Raw genomic sequence first — 24936 nt, 5'->3', positions numbered from 1 at the left:
TGGGCTTTCAATCGAGATTGAACACTCCGCAAATCTAGTTTCAGTTCTACAAAAAAGAGACGACTTCAAATTACGACCAGAATTGGAACATATCCGATTCCATGTTCTTTAGCTCAGGAGCACACACCACAATGGTGTGCAACGGTTTTCCGAAGTCAACCTCGAGAAGCTCTCCAATACTACCTGCCCTAATCTTCGCATCGTCGTGACCAATTCTAGCCAGTCCGAACACTTGCGTCTTACAGGAAAAAACGCCTTCCTGTCGAGTAGCTTCGACTTCAAGCATCTGCTCCAGCGCTTCGGTGACGCTCATGTACCGTGGAGGCTCAAAGACATCCCTTCCCCGCATGAGGTTCTCCAGAGACCGCTCCTTCACTTTGATGTCGAGAAGACATAAGGTGTGGAGCCCCGCAGCCATGTTGGCCTTCACTTTGTCGTAGAAGGAGTCAGGTTTCCAGTCTTTCTCGAAGAAGACCAGCGAAATGGTCTCTCCCATACGGTAGAGGCTGAGCCCACATTGTCCACAGGCATTCATAATGCTAGCGTTGTGAACGACTCTCACCTCGACGTCTAGGCTGCATAAGACGATACCGTTCCACTCACTCTGTAGCTCGCTTGTAGAGGTCGGAATGTGTTGTGGCGCAGAAGGCGTCTCCCACCACGAGGAAGGCTACGTTTTCTGTCTTGGCCAGTTCTAGCATCCGGTCGCAGTGTTGCTCGACGGCATCGCGGTCCATGATCTGAACTTCTTTCCCGTACAGACGCTCGAGGTTGCCTTTTTCCACGAGGAGAATAGACGTGTAAGCCTCAAGAAAGACGTGAGAGGCGGCTTTCACAGCAGACAGCCCCTTTAGTGTGATGTCCTGTTCATCACACAAACCAAGTCCAACAAAAGTCAGCATTTGTATTCACTTCACCGGCTACGACTCTCTCCTCTTTTTGTAGTCATCTCTAGCGTCATCTTTCATCTTGAGCTTCAGTTGCCTCAGCTCGTTAGTCAACTTTTCGTTCTCCTCGTCGAGGTCGTTGTTCAACTCTTGAATCATTACTAGTTGCTCAGTCAGGAACTTCACCTTCTTCTCCAGCGTGACGCAACCCAGGTGTGCTGGTATGATGTGGGACTCCGCCACCACACGACCTAAGTCATGGTTCTCCTTTTGAAGGTGCTTGCACTTCTGAATGAGTCGGCGCCCTATAACGCTGTCTGCCGTAAAGGTCGCCGTGTTCAGGTCGTCTTTGAGCTTTTGACACTCGAGTTCTTTTGCAACAAGTTCTTTTCGGAGCTCCAAGATCTCGGCGTTTACGAGAGGGTCCAGGATGAGATCTTCTGCTGTGGAATTAACGTACTGATTCAATGTCATCCGTTGCAGTTCGCTCTCAATGGTGAGATCCGTCTCCTCGTCTGCAACGAGAGTTTCACGAGCGCCTTCTTTGCCAGAAGTCAAGTTGGCCCAGTGAGTATAGCGGTTCAATAACGAAATTGCAAACAGCTGCGTGGATGATCACACGTTCCACCCCACCGAACGCTTACGAGCGACCTCCTCCAGTTCCTCTCTAGTCAAGGAGGTCAGATTTGCCCCAAGCTCCACATCGTCGAGTACAGACTTCATTATTCGCAGATTAAATTTCGAGGTGGAGAGAATGGAGGAGCATAATGGACTGCTGTTTGCTCCCTACCTCAACCTTTGTGTTTATAAAAAGTGAATGACAAAATCCCCATTTGATGTTCAGTCCAAACGAAGCCACCCTTACCCAACTGATCACTCTGCTACAGGCTGCTGACAACCCAGATTCAGCCATCCAGCAGAATTTGGTGAAGAATGTGAACCAACTTTACCAACAACCAGATGGGCTAGCGTATCTGGGGCATGTCCTGTTCAATTCGAAGGACCTCTCACCACACGTAAGGCAGTTCGCTGGACTCGTTCTAAAGAACCGCTTCACTCGAGCCGACGAAAAGGACATGGCACCGATCACGAACGACCTCGCCAACTACTTGGCTGAACAAGCCGTCAATGTCGTCAGGGATCCACAGGATAACAAAGAGGTCCGCGAAACTGCAGGAACTGTCATCTCCTCGATTCTCTCCAAGATCGATGATATCAAGCCTCCTATTCTACACACTCTGTTAAGGATGACAAGCGACGCCCAGGTAGAGGTGGCCCAGCACGGTCTCGACGCCCTCTACAAGGTCTTTGAGGACATGTTCGAGGTTTCCGCCACGCCATTCCTCAATAATGAAGTCCGGCACCAGGCTGCTGATGGGCTTCTGCAGTCATCCCTGACATTACTGGGGTCGGAGCAGACTCATATAGTCGTCCGGAGGCGAGCGCTGGATGTCGTTAACTTATTTTCATCCAGATCGATGTTTGCGACACAGGAGCCGTTTGAGGCGTACTTCACTCCCTACGTGGCAGCTTTGAGGACTTGTGCTGCTCTAAACGATCCTGAGTTGATGGTTCTGATTCTGAGGGGGTTCCTAGGAGTGCTAGAGTACAGACCTAAGGATATCGTTGGTGATGATAAGATCTTTCAGTATTTTCTGCAAGCCAGTGCGCATCCCACTTATGATGTCCGGCTCGTTGCGCTTGAATTCTGGCCGGCCGCTATAACCCTTCACGGTAGCTACCAGATTATACTGCAGCTGATGCCCATCCTCTGTGAGATTCTCCTCAGGAACATGAAGTACAGTCCAGCAGATTACCTCTCCATGAACGAGAACGCGCTCCAAAACGACAATCGACACGTGCCAGACCAGCTCCACGAAACAGGCCACGCTTTCCGTCGGGGAGAAGACGACTTCTCTGACTCCGACGACAACGAGCCTGCTGTATCTTGCTGGGGCTCCCAATGGACTGCCCGCAAGTACGCGGCGCTGGCCTTTGACCGGCTGGCTACAATGCACACAGAGGGGCTGCTGACGGCCTCGTTCGAGTACGTTTTGAAATTGGTGGCTTCGGAGGATTGGGAAGCCCGGGAGAGCGGGTTTCTCGCGTTGGGCGCGATGATGCCGGCTGCCCAACGCAGTTTGGAGTCGCAGGCACCAGGAATTCCAGGTCTGTTGGCCCAGATTTACGACGCTTCGAAGTCTCCCCATCCTCTGCTCCGCTCAATTTCCGTCTGGACACTGAGTCGCTTCAAGGAGTGGGTAACTGAGCAGCGTGACCCCAACATCATCATGGAAATGACGCGTCTCTTTCTCAACATGTGCTGCGACACCAATAAACAGGTCCAGGAAGCAGCAATATCCGCGTTTGCTTTCTTTGAGGAGGACGCCACTGTTCAGCTTGTCCCTCATGTCCCTGATATCTGCTGCCGATACAGAGAGTGCTACGGTATCTACCAGAAGAAGAACAAGGCAATTCTGCTTGACGCTATGAGTACATTATTCGATGTTCTCGGCCCTTCACATTTGGTTGGTCGCTCCGAGTTCTTAGACTTGATGCAAGTGGTGGTGGCAGACTTCCTCGGAATGGACTATGACACGTACGAGCTCATCGCCATGGTAGAGCTTCTAGTTTCAACAGCGGTCCGGTTCCGTGGCCATTTCCGAGAAGTGGCGATCAGAATACTCCCCGTAAGAAAACTACAAACTCACTCGTGACACCCCTCTGCAGAGAACGGCGGAGATGACTATGATGGCCGTCCAAATTCTAGAAGCAGCCCGGGACCCGAATTCCTCCGTTGACCCTCGGGCTGACGTGTTGGACGTGTTTGTAGATCTGATGGGGGCGCTCGTCGGCACGCTAGGGGAGCAGGCGCCAGCAGTGCTCGCCTCCTTGGCCGACGGAATTCAGGGTTGCATTCAGAAGATCGCCACCGAAGCTCCCATGCGCAGCATGTATAGCCTGCAGCAAGCCCTGTGCGGTCTCATCGGGGACATCGTCCGTGTTTGCCCACAGCTTTTCACGCCAATCGCCGCCACCACTGTTCCAGTGGTGTGTGAGCGAGCCAGCGTGGGAACTGGCGCTGCGATCCACAATTCAGCTTGGTGCTTGGCTTCAATCGCACAGTTTTGCGAGCCTACGGTACTCGAGCCTTTTGTGGAACTCGCAGTGTCTAACATGCTTAATAAGGTGCTTCCAGGGTATCCAGTATCGGAAAGTGCTGCCTGTACCTGCGCTCAGTCCATTGCTTCGATCGGAGCAATTTTCCCTGAAAGGACGCTGGCAGTCGTTACGACTAATTTCAAGTTCGTCGCGGCCGTTGTAGATCGATCGCGAACTGACTCTGAGAAGGCGCACGCTGCATGGGGCCTTTGCCTAATGGCTCATACCCACCCAACTTTGCTGACTGAGAACCTCACACACATTATCAGCATCAATACGAGCGTGCTGATGGCACGGCCGCCTCCTCCAGGAGCGACCGCAGCAGTGACCTCTCCTGAGATTGAGGCTAAGTTGCGAGAGTTCATGTCATGTAAGGGAACAGTCAGCAACTTATGCAGGGCTCTTCAAGCACATCGACACGAAGCAGGCGTTGGATTCATGCGGGTCTCAGCTGTTGAACGACGTCCGAAGTACTTTCAAGGTTGAGTTGCACGACTGACGGCCTTTACCGTCGCCGCTGATATTCTTCAAGAAACTCTTGAAACGACCCTGTCGGCGCGAATTCAGCAGCTGTCAATTTGTGTCTTATCTCGGCGAGCTTCGCCTTGCCCTCGTAGTTCAGGGGAGGCCTCGCCACTTGCCTGAGCTCGTTTGCGAAGGTCTTCAGCCCTTCAATCTTCTCGTGGAATGTCAAGCCGGCTGTATCGACGGCGGGTGCCGGCTCTGAAGAATCCATTGTAGTAGAAACCAGATCCTGAGGTACCAGGTCCTGAGGTTTCAGGCTTGAGACCAGTTCCGCATACTTTGCTGTCTGCCCCTCCACTTCCTCTCTGAGCTTGGCGATTTCTGCAACAGTGCCACAGGCATTTTCTTCCTGCAAGGCCTGGACTCGGTCCAACAGCGAAGCGCAGCGCTGTTCGGCATCATACACTTGGCGCTGTAGCTCTTGATTTCTATCATCCATCCTACTTCGCAACTTTTCGCCTTCGTCTACAGTTGCCTGTAACTGCCGTATCTCTGAAGTCTTTAGGTCCAGATCTCTCTGACACTGGTCAACGATACTTTGCACGTGCTCGACCTCCTTCATGAGGTTTCGAAGATTGTGCTGATGACGGCTGTTCATTTGGTCCAACTCAAGATTGCGGTCAGCTAAAGCCTGCTTTAATCCGAGTACCTCTCGTTGGTGGTCCTCCTCTGTCTGGCGCTTCTCAACGTCAACCTGCTCTGTTGAGGTCCGTAGGGCAACCATTTCTTCAGATAACCCCTTTATCTGGGCCGCCTTTGACTTGATGTCAGCTCGTTGCGTTTCTATTTCTATCTCCTTGGCGCTCAAAGCCAGAGATAACTCACGGGTAAGAACCTCCAGTTTCATTGTGTGCGCACTCTGCTCTTGAGACCCACGTTGAGTATTTGGCAGAGGTTCGTCATCGTCTTCGTATCCGTAGACATGGGAGATTTCGTCCGAAAGGGGAAGTCGGTGATTTTTCCGCAACTCATCCGCAACTTTGTCGGAGAATTTGGTTTGGTGGGTGCTGGGAAACATTGATGTATGCATACTACAGTTTCACAAGTTCCGTTCTAAACCTCAGGCGAGGGCATGGTTAACGTGCGTAGCTTTGAGCGTATCCTCTGCAAGAAGCAAGTCTACAGTGCTTCGATATGATTACTAACATAAAAAACTGTTTACACAACGCTCTCACACTCGAAACCTAAGCGCGGTTCTCCTCTCGATTTGCGGGAATCCCCGACGGTAGCTCAAGTCGCAAGCAGTCGGAGATATGAAGTGTACTCGTGACACGAAAATAGCGCCTGCACACACGCCTATTAACGTGAGGGTGAGAAACGTGAGTACAAAATATGACAGCAGGGGTACTGAATTGATGGTCAGCTGTCGCCGCGGTATTCTCGGCACAGACGCGCAGGGCACGCCGTTAAGGTGGCCTTCGATACCCCAGCATTCGGTGTGGTGGGTCTCATAAACACGGCCGTTAGGCCTGCGGAAAACGGAAGTACTGGAAGGCAGAGCTTCGATTCGGTTCGTCTGTATGCGCATCCAACCATCCACGGAAGGAGTACACTCTGATCTTAGGGATCCAGACCAACATATGGGCTCGATTGGAGTTCGTACACACCAAGCGTCGGCTGTAGGCAGCGGATCCGTGGCCAGAATCTGCGGACAATGAGGGCCGAAGGAGGCGATGTCGACGGTGCAACCCTCGGTCTCACTGCAAACCACCGGGGTCAATCCGTCGCAGGTGGCAGGGCCACTGCATGTAAATATCCACTCTGATCCTGGAAGAGTCGAACTAGGGACCGGAATTTTGCAAAGGATATCCGCCGGCACGTCAGAAGCCACCCCAGGCTGCTTATAACAGTCAACCTTGTAGGTTTCCGTCTGAACCTCGCCTCTTCGAATGAATTCGACACCGCCTTCGGTGATGTAACCTTTGACGGCAGGGGCGTCAGGTCCGCACTCCTCCTGCACTAGGCAGAAGCCATGGTTGAGAACCTCAAGCTCCGCGAGAGTCAAACTCAAAAACAGTGGGAAATACCAAAAGGAGAGCATGCTAAAAAAGAAGAATGTTTGTTATGCTCAGTATGACTACTATTTTCCAATTTCCTTCTTCACCTCGGCTAATCTCTTTGGAGGCAACGGTTTCTTCGATGACTTCCCACGATCTATTATGACGTTGTTGACAAAACACTCACTTTGGAGATTGTATAGTAGAGTTTGGTGAAATGACGACAATGCCAACAGCTCACCGCGGGCAGCGTCGTTCTCGAAGACTCCAATGTCAAACAACTCTGCTATCCACGGATTCGGTGATTGACCCGTTGAGGTGTGGCGAATCAGACCCAACGGAAGCTGCTGCATCATGTGTGAGGGCTGCTGGGCCACAACTTCCATCCGTCCTAGCCGCTTCAAGAGCTTCCTCATAGTAGCTTGCAGCTTTTTCGGCCGCTTGCTAGCAGGGCCTGCTCTTACAGGCCCCCACTTCTCGATGTGCACCGCGACATCACTAAAACTCTCAGCGCAGTCTTCTACGACGGTGGAGATGTCACGAAGCTTCTTTTCTGCTTCGGTTTCCGGGTTTAGCATCTGGGTGAGAAGTTTTCACAGTTTCGTAATTCGAAATTAAGCATGATAAACCAAGGCACAGTCGTGCCCAATGCTGAGGCATGTCGCTTGCTGGATCGTATGGTACCACTCTTGTGGGTTTTAGGCACCTTCTACACGCTTCTTCTCCTGACAGGGGAGCTGCTGATGGTGTTGAACATGGTATTCCTTGGCGTGTACCATTACGGAACTCGAGACAAGCAGACTTGCGACATGTCTGCGGTTCGAGTGTTCATGTACACCTGTATGTTTTCAGCGTTCTTCGCTGTCAACCAGGGGTTGGTCAACACCTCTGTGTTGTTGCAACCGGCCCACACAAGGGAGGCGGGCTTTGATACGATAACGTCAGGGTCGCTGGAATTGCAGGTGGTTTTGTGGTTCGGATTGCTCGCTCCAGCACTTCTGGGATCGGTTTGGTCCTGGAAGCTGTTCAAAAACTTGCTGAGATGTCCTGCCCCAACAGGTATCAGCGGTGGGAACCATTTTAGTGGGTGTCGAGGCGAAGATCATTCAGCCGCTTTTTTGAGACAACAGGAGCGAATGGAGCAATCGGAGCCGCTGGCAGCATTTCAACCCTTCACAGGCCAGGGCAGAACGCTTCGAGGTTAACTGTTTAAACTTGGCAACACTCACTTTCGCGAGCCAAGGCTGCATTATACTGTAAATCAGGCGTTTGTCTATGGAAGCTCTCTGTCATAGGGCGACTGTGAACCTTCTTAGAAAGTCTGACCGTAGTGTCCAGAGAGTAATGTTCAGAGGGGCGCACTGCTGCGTCTACGTGTGGAGCGCTTCGAGTTCACAGTGGCTCCGCTCTGATGTTGAAGGTTCTTTGTACGTTGTGGAGTGGGTGATGCAGTCTCTGTAAACTCAGACGACAACCGGGACAAAGATCGCAGAACCCCAGAGTAATATCTGCGGATGGTATTGTTAGGAACGAGACGGGTGTTCCACATAAGCCCGAGGTGGCAGACGCCCTCACAAAGCCACAACTCTCACCCGAGTCCAAATTCCGTCTGATTGTAGTTAATCAGAAGACGACAGTCAACCTGGTGGATGACATCACTGACGATTGGGACGTAAGCACAGAGGAGGAGTTCGTTTTCTACCGGCGTCCCATTAGTCAGTCGAAGTTTAAGATTGTTGGGATCTGGCTCGCCTCTGGCAGTGAGAGAAATGAGCTGGCGAACCTAATCCGGAGCGTTCAGAGCAATAGCTTCATAGATGTCGATGAGGGGGCCCGCCAAGGCCAAGAAATCCTCGACATAATCAATGGCAAGTCTACAAGGCCAATGCGAGAGGCCAACCCGGCATTTCCCACAAACGACAGCTTGTCTTCCGACAGCAACGGCCAGCGTTTTTTCCGAAACCATGCACGCAGCTTTGCACACAACCCGCTCGAGAGTCATTTTTCTGGTGCTAGCGGCAAAACGGAACTAGACTGTCTCGTTGACCAGCTCCTGTGTGACGAGAATCTGGGCAGCTGTCGAGAAAGGAGAGCTGCGTTCTTGCAGCTGGTAGAAGAGCCAGGGTTTCGAGTACAACTGGCTAAGACTGTCAGAGAACACTCACAGTATTGAAAATCAGTGAGAATTGTGGGGTGTGCGCTCGTATTTATCTGTATTTCTACACGGAATGCTACCGGTGTTGACACGTCTGGTCAAGGTTGGCATTGCCCATGCTGTACCTTTGCCTGTAGTTGCTTGTGATGGCAAGGCGCATAAGTTCGACGTACATGCTGTCAAGAAGCGTCATGGAGAATCGGATGTTGACTTCGCTCAACGTGCGGCCTTCTCTCGCAGTGATCTTCAGTCGGCTATAGTCTTCTGCGGGAATTCGAACGCGACACTCGCCAAGAAAATATGTGATCGTCTCGGGATTCAATTGGGTGACTCCCAGGTAAAGCGGTTCGCTGACGGGGAGGTTAGACTGCAGTACAAGTCCTCTTGTCGGGGTAAGGATGTGTTTCTTATACAACCTACGAGCCCTCCTGTAAATGAGAATCTGATGGAGCTGCTGCTGATGATCTCCACGGCACGCAGAGCCAGTGCGAAGTCGATCACAGCACTGATTCCTTATTATGGTTATGCCCGACAGGACCGCAAGCTTTCGTCTCGTGTACCGATTTCAGCGGCAGATGTGGCCCGTATGCTGGAAGCCATGGGAGTCGACCGCGTAATCTCTGTTGACTTGCACTGCGGGCAGATTCAGGGGTTCTTTGGGCCTAGAGTACCCGTAGACAATCTGGAGGCGAGTGTTATTGGTCAGGACTACTTCGCTACCAAGGGGCTGAAGAATGTCGTTATCGTGTCACCCGACGCTGGAGGCGTGTATCGAGCTCGGCAGTTCCAGGAGGGCCTCGTTTCACGAGGGGTGCCTGATTGTGGAATCGCAATGATCATCAAACAACGTCGCAAGGCGAACGAAATCGAGAGGATGGACCTCGTCGGCAGCGTGGCAGGTTGTGATGTCATTATCGTGGATGACATGATCGACACTGCTGGAACCCTATGCGAAGCGGCCAGAGAACTCAGAAAGGCGGGCGCACAACGCGTTTTCGCTTTCGCCAGTCACGGCCTCCTCTCTGGACCTGCGAAGAAACGTATAACAGAGAGCACACTGGAAGAGGTGGTTGTGACTGACTCAATTCAATTGGAGAATGGTGACTGTCCAAAGGTTACGACGCTGAGCATCTCTACGCTGCTGGCTGACTGCATTCGACGCATCGTCACCAAAGAGAGCATGGAGAATCTATTTCACTAGTGTAATTTCTTTACGTCGCTGGTAATGCTATATCACCTTGTGCTAATTCTCGCAGGTAATAGGATTTATACTTCTGGTAATTCTATCTGGTACTCCGCGTAAGATTCAACCAACGTCCTCAAGTTGGTTGCTGATTTAAAAACTTCAGCCCATGTCTTGGGCTTGATTGGCCACTTAGCGTACTTCATTGTCTTTGTATGGTAGGCGAGAATGTCGGTGCATTTCTCGAGGCAAACGAAATCCTTGGGCTTCAAGCCGAAGAGATTAACCCACATGGTCTCCTGTTGGCCTGCACTACACCTGTTGAGCATCCAATGATCCACGCCTTTGGTCTCCAACATCCAATTGACGCTTCCTCCGAAGCCAGCCATGTCAAGTGACCATTTTCGCCTGTAATGATCAAAGAAGTCGTATACTTCGCCGGAAGCGTCAAGGAGGGGGGTTGAAATTCCGTATCCAATGTTCCCGACAGGCCAGACAGCCACTTTTGTCGTCTGCGATACCAGAGAGGGTATGAGCCGGCTGCTGAACCTATTGTCATCGTCAGCCATGATAAAAAAGTTACGATTGTCCGTATTGGCGTTCTTCAGAGCGAATTGAAGACCTTTATTTCTGGCAGTAAGTCCTTTACAAACAGGTACCTCGTTGGGGATGGCGAGGTACACGTAGGGAATGTTTTCCTTCGCTATGAATTTCTCGAAAACCTCATCCTTCTCCTTAGCATCTTCGATCAACACCCAAACAATATTATCTCTGTGTTCATGGAAACCAGCCGCGATGCCGGCCAAATCAGCGTATCGACGCGGATCTCTGTGGGTCGGAGTGATGATCCAGACCACAACGTTGGGCGGGAGAGTTGTGATGGACAGAGCAGAGACTAGCAGTCCAAGAAGTTGTAGTAACATTGACGCAACGAAATGAATATTGCAAAAATCCACATAATGTTCAGTGGCTGACTTTATGACCACAACAAGGGAACCAACCCAGCCATGTGCGAGGTCTGAGGGTACAATCCCACTGTAACCATCTCGGTAGACGTATCTAACGGATCCAACACTAAGGCGTGCTTCGATTGTACGGACCGAAGTAACATCAGTGCAGGACGTGAGAGTGGGTCAATGGTGCAGAGACGACGGAGGTAGGTAACGGCCATGTTTGCGTCGCTGGGTGAGAAGGGCTTACGTAACTCACGATGTGGCCGAAGCAGCAGCGGCGCCCAGCAATAGGAAATCCAGATCAGTCGGTCGTTCTGTCAGTAGCCAGCTGAGCTCTTCAAGCGAGGTGCGGTGGTTGCCTTGTATGGCAAGCTCCACTGCACGTAGAAACCGTGGCAGAATGATGTCATTCAAGTGTTGATCTGAGAAGGCTAGCGCGTCAAGCTGCGCAGGTAACAAATCCCAGAGATTCAGCCGGGCCAATGCGTTGGCGTGGAAGGCCTGCAACACAGAGACCGAGAGTGGGGGAGTGGAAAGGTCAGATAACGCAAACAGTGCCTTTTCGAAAGCAGCAGTCACATCAGGGCCTTTCTTTTTCGAGTGTCTAGTCAATGCCCATAACCATTCCACGCCTCTGTAGGTGTGGTCCTTGGCCAAATCCTGGGCACCATTCTCGACGGCATGGAGGTATGTAAGTAGGTGGGCAAGGGCCGGGTCTCGGGGCATCTCTCGTAGCTCGGTTGAGGGATCAAAGCAGAACCTCGCCAACAGCTGCATGGTCAGCGAGTTCTCCTCCACCTCAAGACAACCGTCGACTCCACGCCTCAATTCACGGTGCACCAGCCAGGCACACGCATGACAGATACGTTCCGGAGCACAGATGTCACAATTCTCAGGCAAGAACATGTGGTCCCTCAGACAGAGGAGTGCAGGGCGTTTGTCTGACGCCCCCACGAACGCCTCGTGAGATGTTATTCGCGCAAGTAGCTCAAATCCAAGCAAAGTTCTTGCAACCACCGCGCTGGGTTCGTCTGGCCGAAGCCTAAACGCCGTTTCTGCATCGTCCAGCGCAGCAGACAAACTGCTCACGCACAGGTTTGGACCCCGAGGCACAAGCATCGCGAGACTGCGCAGCGTGTGAAGTTCGAAGCTGGGTCCAGAGATATCTATCGCGTCGAGGCCAGCGGAAGCGAAATAGGTGGCTTCAGACGGGTCTCTACCCATGGTGAGGACGAGGCCGGTCAACAGTGCTGCCGCCCACGGACTTGAAGGGTAGGTTTTCAGCAGGCAGTCAAACGCCAAGGATGGGGAACCGTTCAAAACGTGTAACACCGCTTGAATCTCCGATAGGGCGCATTCAGCAGACTCCGGCTCTCTGAGGGTCCTGTGGTATGTGGCCACGCAGAATGCCGCTTTCTGCAGCGCAAAAACGAACGACTCGTCCCCTTCTCCAAGTTTTGTCTCGACCTCTGCTGCCTCAATCGGATCCCACTGCTGCTTCGCGCAAATTCCAACTCGTTTCCGAGTACCTGCTAGCGACTTGCACGCGGTAGCACGACACAGGTCCTTGACAGCCTCTACGAGAGCAGAGTGTAGCGTTTGGAACTGCGTCTTTGTTGCGTCGATTTTGACGGTCGCTGGAAGGGGAGCGCGGATTACCGAGAATTTCTGGAGTCTCTCTTGTAAGCTACCAGCCCTCACCGACTTCCAAGTCCGGTCGTCGCTCTTGTGAAGTTTTGGTACGTCGATTTCGTAGAAGTCTCGAAGGCATTTCGTTACTTTCGGTTCAAGGCCCTCGACAAGTGGCAGAGATTTCTGAAAGAGGACTTCAGCGGCTTCAGTGTCTATTGTTGGACTGTCAGATCTGGCCTCTAGAGGCAGAAGAATTCTCATCAGCTCTTCCAATGACAGTACCGTCATCCTTGTTGCCTCTATTGGTGATTTCACGTAAACTAAAATGGTCAACGAAAGTGTCGCTGTGGTCTGATTTTTGCACACAAGTAAACTATATGGGAGAGCAGCAAAATCTAACTAAATGCTAATCACTTTCTGGGGTAGAGCGTCTTCATCCCCCTCAGCTCCGACTTTCACGTGACCCAGCCCAGGGCAAACCTTGCCGTGGCTTTTAGCAATTGAGTCCCCAAGGAGGCTTTTAAGCAAATCCACCTTCTCGGTACTCTTTTGCAGGCTTTGGGGCATAGGCTGAGCTAAGGAGTCATAGGCGTGGGCGGGGGGCGATGACGGAGACTGGTTTCGGGTCGACTCGAAAATCTCGAGTCTTCTTTGTTCCTCGGCACGTGAGGTATCTCGATTGGCTTTTAAATTCTCTGGTGAGATATCCCCATCTTTTGGAGAAGCGGACGTCGTTGCAGGGTGGGCTACAGGTGGTGCTTCAGCTTCACTGGGTAACAAACCACCACATCACTCACGCTCGTCGTTTGTTAATAATCCACGACGGCTCGACACCCACCACAATGTCCCTAATCTTTATGATCCGGCCAGGTTGGTTGAAATGGTCAGTGTTCAGGGTTATCATGTCCCCATTGCCGAACTCGGCACAAGTCCCAAAAACTCGAGGAGCACCCGAGCCACTTGAACATCCAATGAAATTCATCGATCCGAAAAAAATGATGACAATTAAGCTAAGCGCAACGTTTTTCCTTGATAGTCGTCACAAATGAAATTGGTGTCGAATGAGTGATTGGCAAATGAGAAATGACTATTAAGGCATGTCAATTGAGGAGGCTTGGGACCTCATAGATCGGCTCGAGTTCCAAGCCGCGCTTGACGTTCTAGGACAGGTGGCGCCCGACTCCCCAGACTTCCCGATGGCCCGTGTTGTCTCGGCGGTCGCCGAGAGTCAAGCGTTGCCGAAGGGACAAGGGGTTGCTCGCTGCCAACAACTGCTGGATGATGGTGTAGTCTTCGACGAACACACGGGAGACCTAATGGACCGAGTGTTAACGATGCTTGGAGCTCCGGATATGCTGTCTCAACTGGGGGAGCAACTGCAAGCGTTGCCCAGTTCCTGCCCACTCATTGGTTTGGGAAGTTTGCTGAAAGGATCGGTATTTGGCGCACCCTTTTCTGAGGCTGTAGTGGAGCAATTAACAAAACTGCAGACGGTGGCGCTCAAACTAACTGCGCAGCAACCGTCAATGACGCTGAAACTCATCACAGTGACTCTGTGTGCCTGGACCCTTCACCTCTCAAGCAACACGTCGCCCAAAATGCTTGCTCTACTCATCGATAGATTCGACTTGAACGACATTTCTCTCCCTTCTGATCTTCGGGAAACCAACCCCGGCAGATGCGCGGTGCTACGGCGCCTATGCCAGTCGCTAACAGGTGTCTCCTTGACGTCGTGCTTGTTCTTGGGCGCTTACGATCGTGCCATTGCGTTGATGCAGCGGAGGGCAGATTTCTTCGACAACGACGACTACGCGACCATCCTCCTTTGCTTAGGCACCTACGCCTTCAACCGCGCCACTCTATCAGAGGAGTCCATTCGAGAGGTATTCGCTCCGGCACGTCAAGAGTTCCTTTCAGGCCATGTTGACTTGTCTTGGTGCCGAATGCTGGTATCGATGCTCTCAGGTCTCGATCCAGCTTTGCTTGCGCAGATTACCAGACGGTACCTTACTGATGGCGGAATTATTGCCTTGGAAGGTGTGCAGCACGAAGCTCTCGTCACCTTGGGCCTCGCTCCTCGTATATCAGTGCTGTTAGCGATGTGGCTTGAGCCTTCTTGGTGCGCTGGTGATTTCGAACAGGAGCTGTTGGTGGCGTTGCTGAAGGGTGTGTCGGCTTCGACTCTGTTGACCTGTCCTCCGGATAACTACAAGAAGCTACTCGTTGCAAGTCTCGCCACGGAGAAGAGCTCCACCACCGCCATGATTGAACTTTCGTTCGGCCGAACAATAGACTACGATGTCATAGACAGGACCGGCGGAAGGCTCGCCGTGCTGAATGCCCTGCTAAGCCCCACAGTCGGCGAGACCAGGTCTGCCCTGTTTTTCAGGCTGTCGCAAGAATACACATCTCAAGCCCTGCTGTTGGCTGGCCTCGAGCTGGCTCGGTTGGGTATGGTGACTGCTGCTGTGGACGCTTACACAAGACTTTCCATAAAAAGCTTGCAGCTGTTTTCGCAGGCCTGGGGACTGCAAGCTGCGTTGATCAACGCCCACGCATTCGACTTGCTGGAGGCCTGGATTCCACAGCGACGCGAAGCCATAGGTGACTCTCTCAAACTCACTTGGACCGCCTTCCTCGCCAACATTGGTGGTAAAGCACTGGACTACTGGTCATTGACGAGGGCGCTCATGACTTCTCCTTTCGACCTATGGACCACAGGAGAGTATTTCCTGAATGCGCTGGTGGTTGGAGCGTTGACTTCAGAGAAGCCACTGAAACAACTTCTGGATGAGAGATTCCCTGAGTCAGATCGGCTAAGTTGGTTGACTGGGGCCCGAGTTGGAGTTACTCTGACGGGCTGCAGCTTGCAAGACGAATCAGCCATTGTGCAGCTACGACCCGCCCTATCCGTCGAGGAGCTGGTCCGTCGTCGATTCATCTCATTTGGGGTGTTTCCTGAAGGAGGCACCATGCCATGGGAGCCGAGACCAACAAATCAGCCGGAGTTGGATGACGTTCCGAAGAAACTGGCTGTCGTTTTGCAAAAAATGGAAGCAGTTGTCACCAGATTCGGACATGATGACTCCTCCGACCTCAACATCGTCGATCGTGTCGCTGTGCGCCAACAGCTGCAGGCGTGCACCACGACCCTCACTGCTGCCAGCGAGGACTTTGCCAGTGCCGACCCCGATACTCTGCGCAGCATTAGCGAGCAGCTGAGACTGGACATTATGCCTAAAGTGGTTTTGGGTAGGCGAGGATCGCCGTCAGCGACGCAAGAAGTGAAGCTGCCTCCTACTACAGGCTTCTTGGCGGCGGAAAGACGTGCGATGATTAGTCGACTGATGTGTGACATCCAGCTTGTGGATGCGTATCTGGAAGTGCACGTTTAAACTGAATGCCAATCTTCACGTTTCTGAATTCTGATTTGAGGAAAAAGAATGTTTCAACTGACGCAACTCAAGGGTCTGGTACATCTCCAACCCAGCAACAGTCACTGCTATATCAACCCTGGCAACTCCAACCTCGATGTTGGCGGAGGGGGACTCAACTCCTTGTTCAAGGGGGAGCTGCTGGCTGCTGGTCAACGAACAGAGCAGTACAGAGATTTTCTATGGCACTGTCGGAGACACGTGAGACCACTTGTTGTTTACAACCAGTCAGTATCCGAGTTTGATGTGACTTCAGTCACTGAGGACCTACCTTAGTAAGGCATGACGTCATTGCACACAGCTTCCTGTCTCGGGCCACCTTCGGCTGCATTGATCCCAACGCACCTGAGGGGTTCGTTTGCTTATGCATCTTCCGTGAGTGCTACACACCTAAACATCCGCTGAACAAGGGAATGGTGTACACTGTAGGACCTGTCCGACACATGAAGTTGGAGGCTTATCGACGTGTTCTGTTGCTGACTGGCTTCCTACTGGCCAAGGTCCTGGACATTCACAACCTTCGGTGCGCGGATGAGGAGGGGATTGACACTGTTGTCGTCGTCAACATTTCTTCAGGGTTTAATCTGCATAGAGGAAGCAGTCCTCCTCAGAATGCAGCGCTTCTGACGGAGGGAATCGCGAAGTACGTCCCCTTTAATCCAACGATCCGACATGCGTTCCACGTGACAGCAGAGTTCGTTGTAGACCATGCAGACAACTCTGATTCCGATACATCAGAAGAATCACGTTAAGCCATTCACATCTATGCAAGCCTTCCAAATTTGATTATTGATGTTGTGGCCGACTTTTATTACTGTTGCGGCGTCAATACACCTATTCCCGCGAAACAACAACATTGACGTTAGGTATCGTCCTGGCGAAGCTTATGCTTACCAAACGAGCTTCGCCTTCAGAGGGAGGCGTGAAGAAAGTGGGACGACGAAGGCCTTTCAAACGTGCTCCATGGCCACTGCGATCCCATATGGGATGCTAGGGCCTCGACCTCGATTGTACATCAAGCCTGACGACTGCTACTCCATCAGCCCTAGCACAAATGACACCCGATGTCGTCTTCTCTGTTCCACCTTACACTGGTCCGGGGCCGATTTTAACTGCTACCAGGCTCAGATGGATGGTTATTACAAGCAGGACTTCTTTCCTTTATTATGTCGGGTCGATGGAACTCCTGCGAGATGTGTAGGCGAAGACTGCGTTATTGGATCTCCAAACAGAGGGAATGGCTGTTTTGATTATGTTATGGCTAACATAGGAGGTATGTGCAAGACTGCGGATTGCTATGAAGATCCCTACTTTCGTTCTAAGGTAAGCTGTTTTGTACAGGGACATGATGATTTAACAACGTCCACGACGACACCGACTAAGATTACAACGACTACACCAACAACTAAAGAGACAACAACTGAGATAGCAACGACTACTCCAAAGACGACAACTGAGATAGCAACGACTACTCCAAAGACGACAACTGAGGAGACGACGACTACTCCAAAGACGACAACTGAGGAGACGACGACAACTCCAAAGACGACAAAGGAGACGACGACTACTCCAAAGACGACAACTGAGGAGACGACGACAACTCCAGAGGCCACGACCACTTCACTCCCACCCCCCACGACCACCACCACAACCGCCCAGACCCACACTGAGGCTGCCAAGGACATCGGCAGCGGTACCGTCGCCATCGGCGGCGCAGTCGGCGCCGTCACCACCTTCAGCATATATACCTGTTGCGGGGGAATAGACTTGTTAGGTGTCGTGGATAACGGTGGAGAGGCTGCAGATCTGTTGTCCTCGGATAATGGTGCAGCCGGAGATGGTATGCGAGACTTCGTTCGGACGTCGCTGCTACAAAGGGCGGCCTCGGGGTGACACCCATGTGTATTCAGCCCCCCATGTGTTGCAATGAACTGGTTAGAGAATCCATGTATAGGTAGCGCGTTTTTAGAGTGTTGTTCGTGACTGCATTTGGGCTTTTATGCCAGTTACGGTCACCCAGGACCAATCATTGCTCACATCACATGCCAAGAAAGCCTTCATCCAGTCCAGCGGCACTACCTGGGTCGTAGAAGTCCGCTCCAAGGCTGTTGTCTTCGCTCTCGATTCCCCGACTGAGCTGTCAGACTACGCAGCGGCCTGGGAGAAGCTTGTTGGCTATCTGATGACACGAAAGCTGACGCCCGTAGGCTCGGCAAGTTCATGGTTCTCTAGCGGAGCATTCCCGGATTGCGAAAAGGCGTTACGTGAACTCGTCCAAGAGCTTAGCCTCACGGCTGCTGAAGGCTGCTTTTTGATATCGATGCATCTGGTGAGGGCCGTGACCTCAGGACATATTCTCCGTTCAGGCCGAAATGACGTCGTACGGTGGGTGGGCTGGCCAACTCGGCTATTCTTATTCCTCGAGGAGGAGGCGGAGTGCTTGCCGCTTGAGGTTCGCCTCGAATCTCTTCAAGAAGTCACCCGACATAATTTATTTTCGTCTACCGATGTCGTTCACATTTACCCCTGCCGAGCGACGGCCCAGGGCCTCAAGGTCTGCAAATGCACTCGGAGAATGAAGCACCTGCTAAAGGACTGGCATCAGGCTCGTCGGTTCAGCTTTTCAGTTTCTCGGCTGTCCAGCACGCTCGTCGTTGGGGAGTCGACGAGGCTAATGAAGGACGCCATTAGTTTAATGGTATCTAATAACAGCGTGAGCGTCCTTCTGCATCTGCTGAAACTCAACTATCTACAATCAGAAGGCTTCCTAGATCGCGGATCCCTTGGGGTGCTGCCGTTTGAACTGCTGTGGTTCTCCTATGTTGATCCCATCACACACTTGTTCTACATCTTGGTCAGCATTCCCCCTCCATCGTTCTACGTCAGGAAAAAGCACCACAAAGGAGCAATGGACATGCTTAGTCCTGCTCTTCGTATGTTCTTCCGTCTACGCATGGACACCTATAACGCCGTGGAACTTGGATGCCGAACGATGCTCCGTATGATGCAATGCTGCTCGTGGTCGAAGCAGAAGCCTTTCTCAGAAGTCATGCTCATAAATCAAGATACCGAACTCGATGCCGTCCACACCTTTTGGGAGCTGATATCCAGGTTCAAAAGGCTACTTCTGGCCCACGATGCAGGACACATTCGCCCTGATTGGGCGACCTGCCGATCGCATCGACGAAATCGCGCTGGGCCCCAGCTGCCACGGTCTACGTCGGGTGTGGGAATGTCAGACTCTGATGTGTCGTTGGAGGGCTGCCCATCGCAAGATGAAATCGAAAGCGAGGATGAGGGGATAGAGTTTCCCTTCTTGACGTTGGCCAACCAAGTTGCATTTGAGGCCCAATGGATTCCAATACGTGTTCTGTTTGGCCAACCTCAGCTGCCATACAGATCACAACTGCTGTTAGGGGTCATCAAATACCTTGCGCGTGTCCTACATCAATACCACTCTCACCAAATGATCGTCAGGGACCTGCATCCTACCGACGTCTTCGTCCGGGCAGCCAGTCGAGACCACGTGCCCGACTCGATGCCCACTAGACATGAACCCGCTGTGGACTCGGACATGCGACGACTCTTCTCCTTGAGGATGGACTTTGATGGTAGCCCGGTCCTTCTTCACATGCGGTACCGTCCTCTGAATCCAGTCACAATGCACTCGCCCGCACTGATTCAGGACTTCTACTTCGGAACCTCCGACCCCAGCATGTTTTTCAGACACAACGTAGGGTCGGCCCTTGACATTTGGTCTTTAGGCGTCTTGGTCCTCGTACTTCTCACAGACGATGATGAGGTGCTAGAGAAGCTGAAGCTGGTGAATACAACACTCTTCAACCTCCGAATGCGACGTATTTGCCTGCCATCGAGGTACATTCCAGTTGTCGGAGACTACGTGAGTGGATTGCTGAGTGCCTACTTCGACAAGGTCGCTGCTACTGTTGATGAGGAGTTTGCGCTTCTCTACTCTACCTTTCTGCGAAATACCCTCAGTGTAGAGCTTCAGAAGAGGTGGCAACTCTCCGACGTGTTTGACTGGCTGGAGGAGCACGATGTAATGAACCCTCGGTGGACGATGTAATTAACCTGTCAAACGCCTGTCAGGGTAAAATCGCTAATAGTGATGGAGCCTTTGGAAGGGGATTATCTCCACCATGTATTCGACTGCGTCGCGCAATCGTCTTTTTTGGAGAAGTCGAAGGCAGAACGTGAACGATTTCTTGCACATGTGCGATCTGCTGATGTTAACATGACAGCGTGGTCTACTCGAATGGAGGTAGGTAGTGATGCGGCCTGAAAACAGACATTTGTGTCCGTCGAGGTCTCTTCGTTCTTGGACGCCGTCACGAAGGCAAGATGCGGTATGTATCTTTTAGAGGTGTGTCCCCTGATGTGCGGGGAGGTTCACAGACTGGCGTTGGACGTGTACAGTCAGTACTTCGCCCTGTTTCAGTCGTCCGTTCATGTCAACGCCCTAGACAAGGAGGCGAATGAGGTTGTCAGTCTGCTGAAACAACATGTCACTGTTGACCTCGAAGGTCAGAATGATGACGGTACTCTGGATTCCATTCTTCGAACAGACGACTCTCTTCCACGAGATATCCTAACGTTAATGAGTCATGTCTATGCTATGATGTACCCCACGTTGGTCCTTGGCATCCTAACGTCCCCAAGCGGATTTCCACTTTCCGCTGAGATGAGTATGCTGCGCGCGTACATCACGAGCTTCAAGCCTGCTGCGGCGAGCTGCATCAGCTACCTTGGCCGGGTTGAAGCTGCGTGCTTGACCGTGAGGCACCGATATGTGCTTCTGCGAACGGCTACCAACGTCCTCCTCCATGGAGGCCAGCTTTGCTGTGAGGACGTCCGAGAAGTCCTTCTGCGATTTGCCTTTCCGCTGTCGTTGTCCCCTGTTAGCACTGTTAACGGGCAGGCGTCGAAGCTGGCTGAGACGGCCGCTGAGACTGCTGCTTTCCACGGCTGGGCCGAGGCAGTCATAGTGACTGTGTTGACCCACGCTCCCTTGAAGCTGCAGCTGACGTTTATGGAGAGGATTCTGAAGCGGGACCCCAAAAGTGTAGGGTTCTTGCCCTCTGAGTTCTGCCAAAACATTGTCGCCTTGTGCGACTCTCCACTGAAACAGCGAGCTGGTTGTGTCCTGTCGCTGATTTACCAATCAATGACATCCGAAGATCCTGTTCGACTTCAATCTGAACTGTTACCTGTTATCTCAGCTGCGCTGAATTCAGGACGTGTGGAACCAATCCTCACCCCGTTGGCCAGAGTTAAACAGGCTGTTGTTGACCTTGCAACCACGCTCCTCGCTGAGGATTTCGATTCATGGTCACCAGTTCGAGCACAGTTGGTGCTCCTCCTTATGGAAGGCGGAAAGACCCATTGGGACGAGGACGTCCTCGTCCTGCCAACTGCTCGAATTACACCTGCGATGTTCAGATTGGGTGCGAGCTCTCTAGACGAGGAGATCTCCTCCTGCGTGCTGAAGACTGCCTTGTTCGACAAAGCCACATCGAGCCCACTCCACCAGAGAACTCGAGCTATGCTTCTGTGGACGCTGCGGTACTGCATGAAGTCTGAGACGCCAGAACGGCGAACGTGGCTAGGAAATCTCCTCGTTAATGTTTTTCAGCGTGCTCGATTTTCCATTACGAAGACAGCAACGGCCTTTGCAGAAAGCCATACACGGATGGGCGACTTCGACGTGGCCTGTGAGCTCCTCCTCCGTCAGCCGGAGGAATACAAAAGACACGTGGCAGCCTCAGAGGCTCGTTACCACTCAGACGCCGAGTTTGCTGCTCGTCTTGGGAAGGTACGCCCTCCTTCCATCTCTGACGCCCTGTACATGAGGGATATCATTCTGCATGTGGAGCTTTCGGTGGGAGTGTTGATGGAGCAACTGTTGCCTGGAGCCCCGCCGGACAGAGTTGAATCCGTACTCGAGGCACTGGCGCTAATTTACGCTCTGTTTGGAGTGAGACCATACAGGCCGAGTATCAGGCAGCCTGCCGTGGCCCCGCTTGCCGTCGAGATCTCCTGTCTGCACGAAGAGACGCGCCTACGCGTTCTCTTGAACTGGTCCCTATCGAGCTGGGACCACTCACGCGCCTCCGTAGGTAGAGTAATCGACTGTGCCAAGGTCCCCGCCGCTTTGGTGGAATCCTCCAATAGAACTGGTCGCCTGCTAATGGAATCGGTTAGAAGTACCGACTTCGTGACTGGGGCTGAATTCGTGGGGAGATGCGCCCAGGATGGGCTTTGGGACGAGGCGCTGACCACTGTGGAAACTCGACTGGCCAAGCTGTCAGCTGCTTCCTTCGACGAGTGCGTGGATCTACTTGGAAAGCCCGGCAGTACGCTTCACGGCTGGTTCCGGCTGCTGACTGTGCTAACCGAGAAGGTTGTCCCCACCCGCTCCCCAGAGGACCTGCGAAAAACCTTGCTGAAGGTCGGAGACATAATGTCTGATCTCGGGAGCGTCGTTTTCGCAGCGCTGTCTACCGGAGTGGACTCTGTCCTTCTAAGCAAGGCATCAGTGGACTGCAGGGGCCACCTGGTTCATGAGGATGAACATGAGGAGAATGCGTCGTTGGTGGGGTCGTGGCTGGCGCTTAAGGAGGCTGCGGTCTTCATAGGCTCGTTTTTGAAGGCAGCACCGGTATGTAACTGCTCAGAGGTCCAGGCTGGGGCTCTAGACCTCTTGACCCATCCAGAATGGCACGCTTTTCTTTTCAGTCTCCTCAATTTGGTGCTATCCTCACGTCATCCAGGCGTTGTCGGGTGCCTCACGGAAACGATTCGCGTCCTCGCCGGCAGACTTCGAAAATCCAACTGGGAGGCTGCAGTTGTTGGCGATGCGCTCACTGCGCTCACAGACCTCGTTACTGGCAAACCGAACTCCCGTCTTCCTCTTCCGCCTGCCTTGCGTAAAAGTTTGTCCTTGTGTCAGGCTGCAGTGCCTCTACTGGTGGTGGAGATTCCACCGTATCCATCAACTTGCGCGTTGATGGAATCACTGCTTGCCTTGACCGTCAACGTACCGACATCAGAACCGTCCCCTGCAGAAATAGATGCGCGTGTGCACGTCCTCAACCTCCTTAGAGCCCTCTGTCGATCACGAGGGCTCACAGATGCCACTGCTGCATATTTAGACCGCTGTTTGAGTGTGGCTGTGTGTCATCTCAAGCATCCTGCTTGGCCTTGCCGGAACAGCGCCAACCTTCTCTTTGAAGCGGTGATTAATCGACTGTCACCCCACATACACTTCACGAACGCCGAAGTCTGGGCCGAGGACCACAAACTTTCAACGATTGCCCGGCGCCGTGAGATAGCCTTTGACGCTTACAGCAGTCGCCACATCGAGGAGATTGTGGTGGCCTCCCCGGCGATACTTCAATGGTTGGCCGAAACATTCGCTACCGACGATTTCGGACCTCTTCTCACTGCCCTCGAGTTGCTCTCGAGACTGTCATGGGTGGCCGCCCGCGACCTTTCGATCGGCGACGTGGTCTACCGGCATCTGGGATCCGCCTGCAAGCAAGTGAGGATCTTCGCAAGTAGAGTCGTGGCGAACATGGTGATGGCTGCGTGGCGAGACGACAAGGTGTTCTCCTGGGTTTCAGATCTCGAGCATTCCATGACTCAACCGATAGATGATAACATGCGAGAAGGACTCCTGTTGACCACTCTGGAGTTGGCGTCGAGGGTTCATACTCCCAATCTGGTTGGTGTGGAGGAGTGCGTTAAATCGGTTATCGAGAAGAGTCGCAACGATCCTTTAAGACTGGTAGCGCTTCTGGTGGCAGAGGTTCTCGAGTTGGACGTTGTCAAGGACGTGGATGCGTTCACCTTCGAACCGACGAGGGTGGTGGCTGTCAGAGTCTTGACAAGGAAACTCATTAGAACCCAAGACCACGCCGGAATTACTGGGCTTCTTTCCCAGATTGAAGCTGACGACGAGCAGCTGCTGGCAGCGGTGCGGTTGCTTGACGACACTTCCTGCATTCATCACCTTCAGGATTTCAGATGGAGAGGCCGAACGGCAAGGCTTTTGGAGGCGTTGTTGGAGCTCGCCGTTCGCTCCGGCGGGTATGACCCCGCCCTCGACAAGGCCGGGAGCTTGCGAGGCCTCATCGAGGCCCACAAACACCACCCTGCGATTCCCTTCTTGGCTCTCCAGTTGGTTCTCCGGAACCCCACCGCCGAGGTCGACGACCTTATCGTCAACCTTGGAAGGCAGGACGCTCCTCCCGCAGTGAAAGAGAGACTCCTGGCTGCCTTGACCACCGCTGGCGAATTTTCACTTTTGGTATATCTTTGGGTTGTCAGTGCGTTAAGCGTGAGTATGTCGAGCTTTGATAACGCAGGACGAAACGGTGTCAATTAGACATCAAGCAGCGCGACTTCTATCGTCATTCATTCGGACTCGACTTCCCAATCAGGGGATCCCTCAAGAGTCAATGCGAGCTTGTATGCTTACCCGTGTTGCCCTTAGGTGCGTCCCACTACTCTTTGACGACTTCGAGGACATCCTCTCTCGTTTTGTTACTGGGGAGCTCTCATGGCGATGTACCGAGTTCGATTTGTCTCAGCCTTTCGCTGTTCGTAGAAACGTCTGGGGATGGGCTGACGGCGAAGCCTCCGTCGCGAAGCACAGCCACCTGTTCGGCCCTGAACCAGCCAACCTCTTCCACGACGACCTGCAGATGTCACTCGAGGCGCTGAGCATCCTCACGAAGCCATTACCCTTCAAGTCGACAGCCATGTCTCCACAGGAGATGCACCGGTACTCTTTAGCCAACACTGTTCACAGGAATCTTGGAGGCCTGGACATGGCGGATGAGGCAAGTCCGATCGGGTCGTTGACGTTTTCGGGGGGTGCATTTTGCCGTCTGTTCCTTGAACGAGCGATTTGCAAGCACAACGGCGAGTCTCCCCCTTGTTTTGGTTACCCTCAGCATCCAGCATTTGATGCCTGTTGAAACTTT

At 52.6% G+C, this 24936-nt stretch overlaps 16 protein-coding genes across 26 annotated transcripts; 9 read left to right on the top strand and 7 right to left on the bottom strand.

Annotated features, from left to right (window-relative positions):
* Window positions 1–70: 70 nt before the first annotated feature.
* KVP17_000640 (uncharacterized protein) lies at window positions 71–902 on the bottom strand (the record flags this gene model as incomplete). 3 transcript variants are annotated; one of them, XM_068515342.1, is made up of 2 exons in its annotated part: window positions 71–575; window positions 604–701. In XM_068515342.1, 2 exons carry the CDS (start codon window positions 699–701, stop codon window positions 71–73), a joined length of 603 nt encoding a protein of 200 aa, XP_068376723.1. The 3 variants fall into 3 exon arrangements, with proteins under 3 accessions (XP_068376723.1, XP_068376724.1, XP_068376722.1); XM_068515343.1 differs by lacking the exon at window positions 604–701 and having other exon boundaries at window positions 71–496; XM_068515341.1 differs by lacking the exon at window positions 71–575 and having other exon boundaries at window positions 600–902.
* An 18-nt stretch (window positions 903–920) lies between these two features.
* On the bottom strand, window positions 921–1610 carry KVP17_000652 (uncharacterized protein; the record flags this gene model as incomplete). Of its 2 annotated transcripts, XM_068515359.1 has the most annotated exons (2): window positions 921–1490; window positions 1521–1610. In XM_068515359.1, the coding sequence occupies 2 exons, from the start codon at window positions 1608–1610 to the stop codon at window positions 921–923; spliced, it is 660 nt and encodes a 219-aa protein (XP_068376739.1). The 2 variants fall into 2 exon arrangements, with proteins under 2 accessions (XP_068376739.1, XP_068376740.1); XM_068515360.1 differs by lacking the exon at window positions 1521–1610 and having other exon boundaries at window positions 921–1361.
* Window positions 1611–1723: 113 nt separating this feature from the next.
* Window positions 1724–4548, top strand: KVP17_000641 (uncharacterized protein; the record flags this gene model as incomplete). 2 transcript variants are annotated; one of them, XM_068515344.1, is made up of 3 exons in its annotated part: window positions 1724–3577; window positions 3618–4419; window positions 4448–4548. In XM_068515344.1, 3 exons carry the CDS (start codon window positions 1724–1726, stop codon window positions 4546–4548), a joined length of 2757 nt encoding a protein of 918 aa, XP_068376725.1. The 2 variants fall into 2 exon arrangements, with proteins under 2 accessions (XP_068376725.1, XP_068376726.1); XM_068515345.1 differs by having other exon boundaries at window positions 3618–4535.
* Window positions 4549–4554: 6 nt separating this feature from the next.
* On the bottom strand, window positions 4555–5604 carry KVP17_000659 (uncharacterized protein; the record flags this gene model as incomplete). Of its 2 annotated transcripts, none has more annotated exons than XM_068515371.1 (1): window positions 4555–5604. In XM_068515371.1, one exon carries the CDS (start codon window positions 5602–5604, stop codon window positions 4555–4557), a length of 1050 nt encoding a protein of 349 aa, XP_068376750.1. The 2 variants fall into 2 exon arrangements, with proteins under 2 accessions (XP_068376750.1, XP_068376749.1); XM_068515370.1 differs by having other exon boundaries at window positions 4555–5592.
* Window positions 5605–5745: 141 nt separating this feature from the next.
* Window positions 5746–6615, bottom strand: KVP17_000657 (uncharacterized protein; the record flags this gene model as incomplete). Its single annotated transcript, XM_068515367.1, has 1 exon — window positions 5746–6615. The coding sequence occupies one exon, from the start codon at window positions 6613–6615 to the stop codon at window positions 5746–5748; it is 870 nt and encodes a 289-aa protein (XP_068376747.1).
* Window positions 6616–6654: 39 nt separating this feature from the next.
* Window positions 6655–7149, bottom strand: KVP17_000644 (uncharacterized protein; the record flags this gene model as incomplete). Its single annotated transcript, XM_068515349.1, has 1 exon — window positions 6655–7149. One exon carries the CDS (start codon window positions 7147–7149, stop codon window positions 6655–6657), a length of 495 nt encoding a protein of 164 aa, XP_068376730.1.
* A 42-nt stretch (window positions 7150–7191) lies between these two features.
* KVP17_000654 (uncharacterized protein) lies at window positions 7192–7776 on the top strand (the record flags this gene model as incomplete). Its single annotated transcript, XM_068515363.1, has 1 exon — window positions 7192–7776. One exon carries the CDS (start codon window positions 7192–7194, stop codon window positions 7774–7776), a length of 585 nt encoding a protein of 194 aa, XP_068376743.1.
* A 70-nt stretch (window positions 7777–7846) lies between these two features.
* Window positions 7847–8744, top strand: KVP17_000642 (uncharacterized protein; the record flags this gene model as incomplete). Of its 2 annotated transcripts, none has more annotated exons than XM_068515347.1 (2): window positions 7847–8010; window positions 8039–8744. In XM_068515347.1, 2 exons carry the CDS (start codon window positions 7847–7849, stop codon window positions 8742–8744), a joined length of 870 nt encoding a protein of 289 aa, XP_068376728.1. The 2 variants fall into 2 exon arrangements, with proteins under 2 accessions (XP_068376728.1, XP_068376727.1); XM_068515346.1 differs by lacking the exon at window positions 7847–8010 and adding an exon at window positions 8018–8028 and having other exon boundaries at window positions 8072–8744.
* A 55-nt stretch (window positions 8745–8799) lies between these two features.
* Window positions 8800–9927, top strand: KVP17_000660 (uncharacterized protein; the record flags this gene model as incomplete). The annotated part of the gene is made up of 1 exon (XM_068515372.1): window positions 8800–9927. One exon carries the CDS (start codon window positions 8800–8802, stop codon window positions 9925–9927), a length of 1128 nt encoding a protein of 375 aa, XP_068376751.1.
* Window positions 9928–9992: 65 nt separating this feature from the next.
* Window positions 9993–10832, bottom strand: KVP17_000656 (uncharacterized protein; the record flags this gene model as incomplete). Its single annotated transcript, XM_068515366.1, has 1 exon — window positions 9993–10832. One exon carries the CDS (start codon window positions 10830–10832, stop codon window positions 9993–9995), a length of 840 nt encoding a protein of 279 aa, XP_068376746.1.
* Window positions 10833–10885: 53 nt separating this feature from the next.
* Window positions 10886–13476, bottom strand: KVP17_000639 (uncharacterized protein; the record flags this gene model as incomplete). Of its 2 annotated transcripts, XM_068515339.1 has the most annotated exons (4): window positions 10886–11090; window positions 11119–12867; window positions 12895–13263; window positions 13292–13476. In XM_068515339.1, 4 exons carry the CDS (start codon window positions 13474–13476, stop codon window positions 10886–10888), a joined length of 2508 nt encoding a protein of 835 aa, XP_068376720.1. The 2 variants fall into 2 exon arrangements, with proteins under 2 accessions (XP_068376720.1, XP_068376721.1); XM_068515340.1 differs by lacking the exons at window positions 10886–11090; window positions 12895–13263; window positions 13292–13476 and having other exon boundaries at window positions 11115–12782.
* A 115-nt stretch (window positions 13477–13591) lies between these two features.
* Window positions 13592–15889, top strand: KVP17_000635 (uncharacterized protein; the record flags this gene model as incomplete). The annotated part of the gene is made up of 1 exon (XM_068515331.1): window positions 13592–15889. One exon carries the CDS (start codon window positions 13592–13594, stop codon window positions 15887–15889), a length of 2298 nt encoding a protein of 765 aa, XP_068376714.1.
* A 48-nt stretch (window positions 15890–15937) lies between these two features.
* KVP17_000655 (uncharacterized protein) lies at window positions 15938–16680 on the top strand (the record flags this gene model as incomplete). Of its 2 annotated transcripts, XM_068515365.1 has the most annotated exons (2): window positions 15938–16203; window positions 16230–16680. In XM_068515365.1, the coding sequence occupies 2 exons, from the start codon at window positions 15938–15940 to the stop codon at window positions 16678–16680; spliced, it is 717 nt and encodes a 238-aa protein (XP_068376745.1). The 2 variants fall into 2 exon arrangements, with proteins under 2 accessions (XP_068376745.1, XP_068376744.1); XM_068515364.1 differs by lacking the exon at window positions 15938–16203 and having other exon boundaries at window positions 16342–16680.
* Window positions 16681–17185: 505 nt separating this feature from the next.
* On the top strand, window positions 17186–17821 carry KVP17_000638 (uncharacterized protein; the record flags this gene model as incomplete). Its single annotated transcript, XM_068515336.1, has 1 exon — window positions 17186–17821. The coding sequence occupies one exon, from the start codon at window positions 17186–17188 to the stop codon at window positions 17819–17821; it is 636 nt and encodes a 211-aa protein (XP_068376719.1).
* A 106-nt stretch (window positions 17822–17927) lies between these two features.
* Window positions 17928–20015, top strand: KVP17_000650 (uncharacterized protein; the record flags this gene model as incomplete). Its single annotated transcript, XM_068515357.1, has 1 exon — window positions 17928–20015. The coding sequence occupies one exon, from the start codon at window positions 17928–17930 to the stop codon at window positions 20013–20015; it is 2088 nt and encodes a 695-aa protein (XP_068376737.1).
* A 42-nt stretch (window positions 20016–20057) lies between these two features.
* Window positions 20058–24930, top strand: KVP17_000633 (uncharacterized protein; the record flags this gene model as incomplete). 3 transcript variants are annotated; one of them, XM_068515326.1, is made up of 3 exons in its annotated part: window positions 20058–20210; window positions 20238–24287; window positions 24316–24930. In XM_068515326.1, the coding sequence occupies 3 exons, from the start codon at window positions 20058–20060 to the stop codon at window positions 24928–24930; spliced, it is 4818 nt and encodes a 1605-aa protein (XP_068376709.1). The 3 variants fall into 3 exon arrangements, with proteins under 3 accessions (XP_068376709.1, XP_068376707.1, XP_068376708.1); XM_068515324.1 differs by lacking the exon at window positions 20058–20210 and having other exon boundaries at window positions 20298–24335; XM_068515325.1 differs by lacking the exons at window positions 20058–20210; window positions 20238–24287 and having other exon boundaries at window positions 24409–24930.
* Between the last annotated feature and the right edge of the window lie 6 nt (window positions 24931–24936).

Source organism: the organism of the source record quoted next (genome assembly GCF_019968985.1).
Source record: "MAG: Porospora cf. gigantea B chromosome Unknown PgB_NODE_22_length_68024_cov_120.959, whole genome shotgun sequence".
In the NCBI taxonomy this organism is placed as follows: Eukaryota; Apicomplexa; class Conoidasida; order Eugregarinorida; family Porosporidae; genus Porospora; species Porospora cf. gigantea B.
The sequence above is the reverse complement of the archived record's forward strand: the minus strand, read 5'-3'. Positions and strand labels throughout refer to the sequence as shown.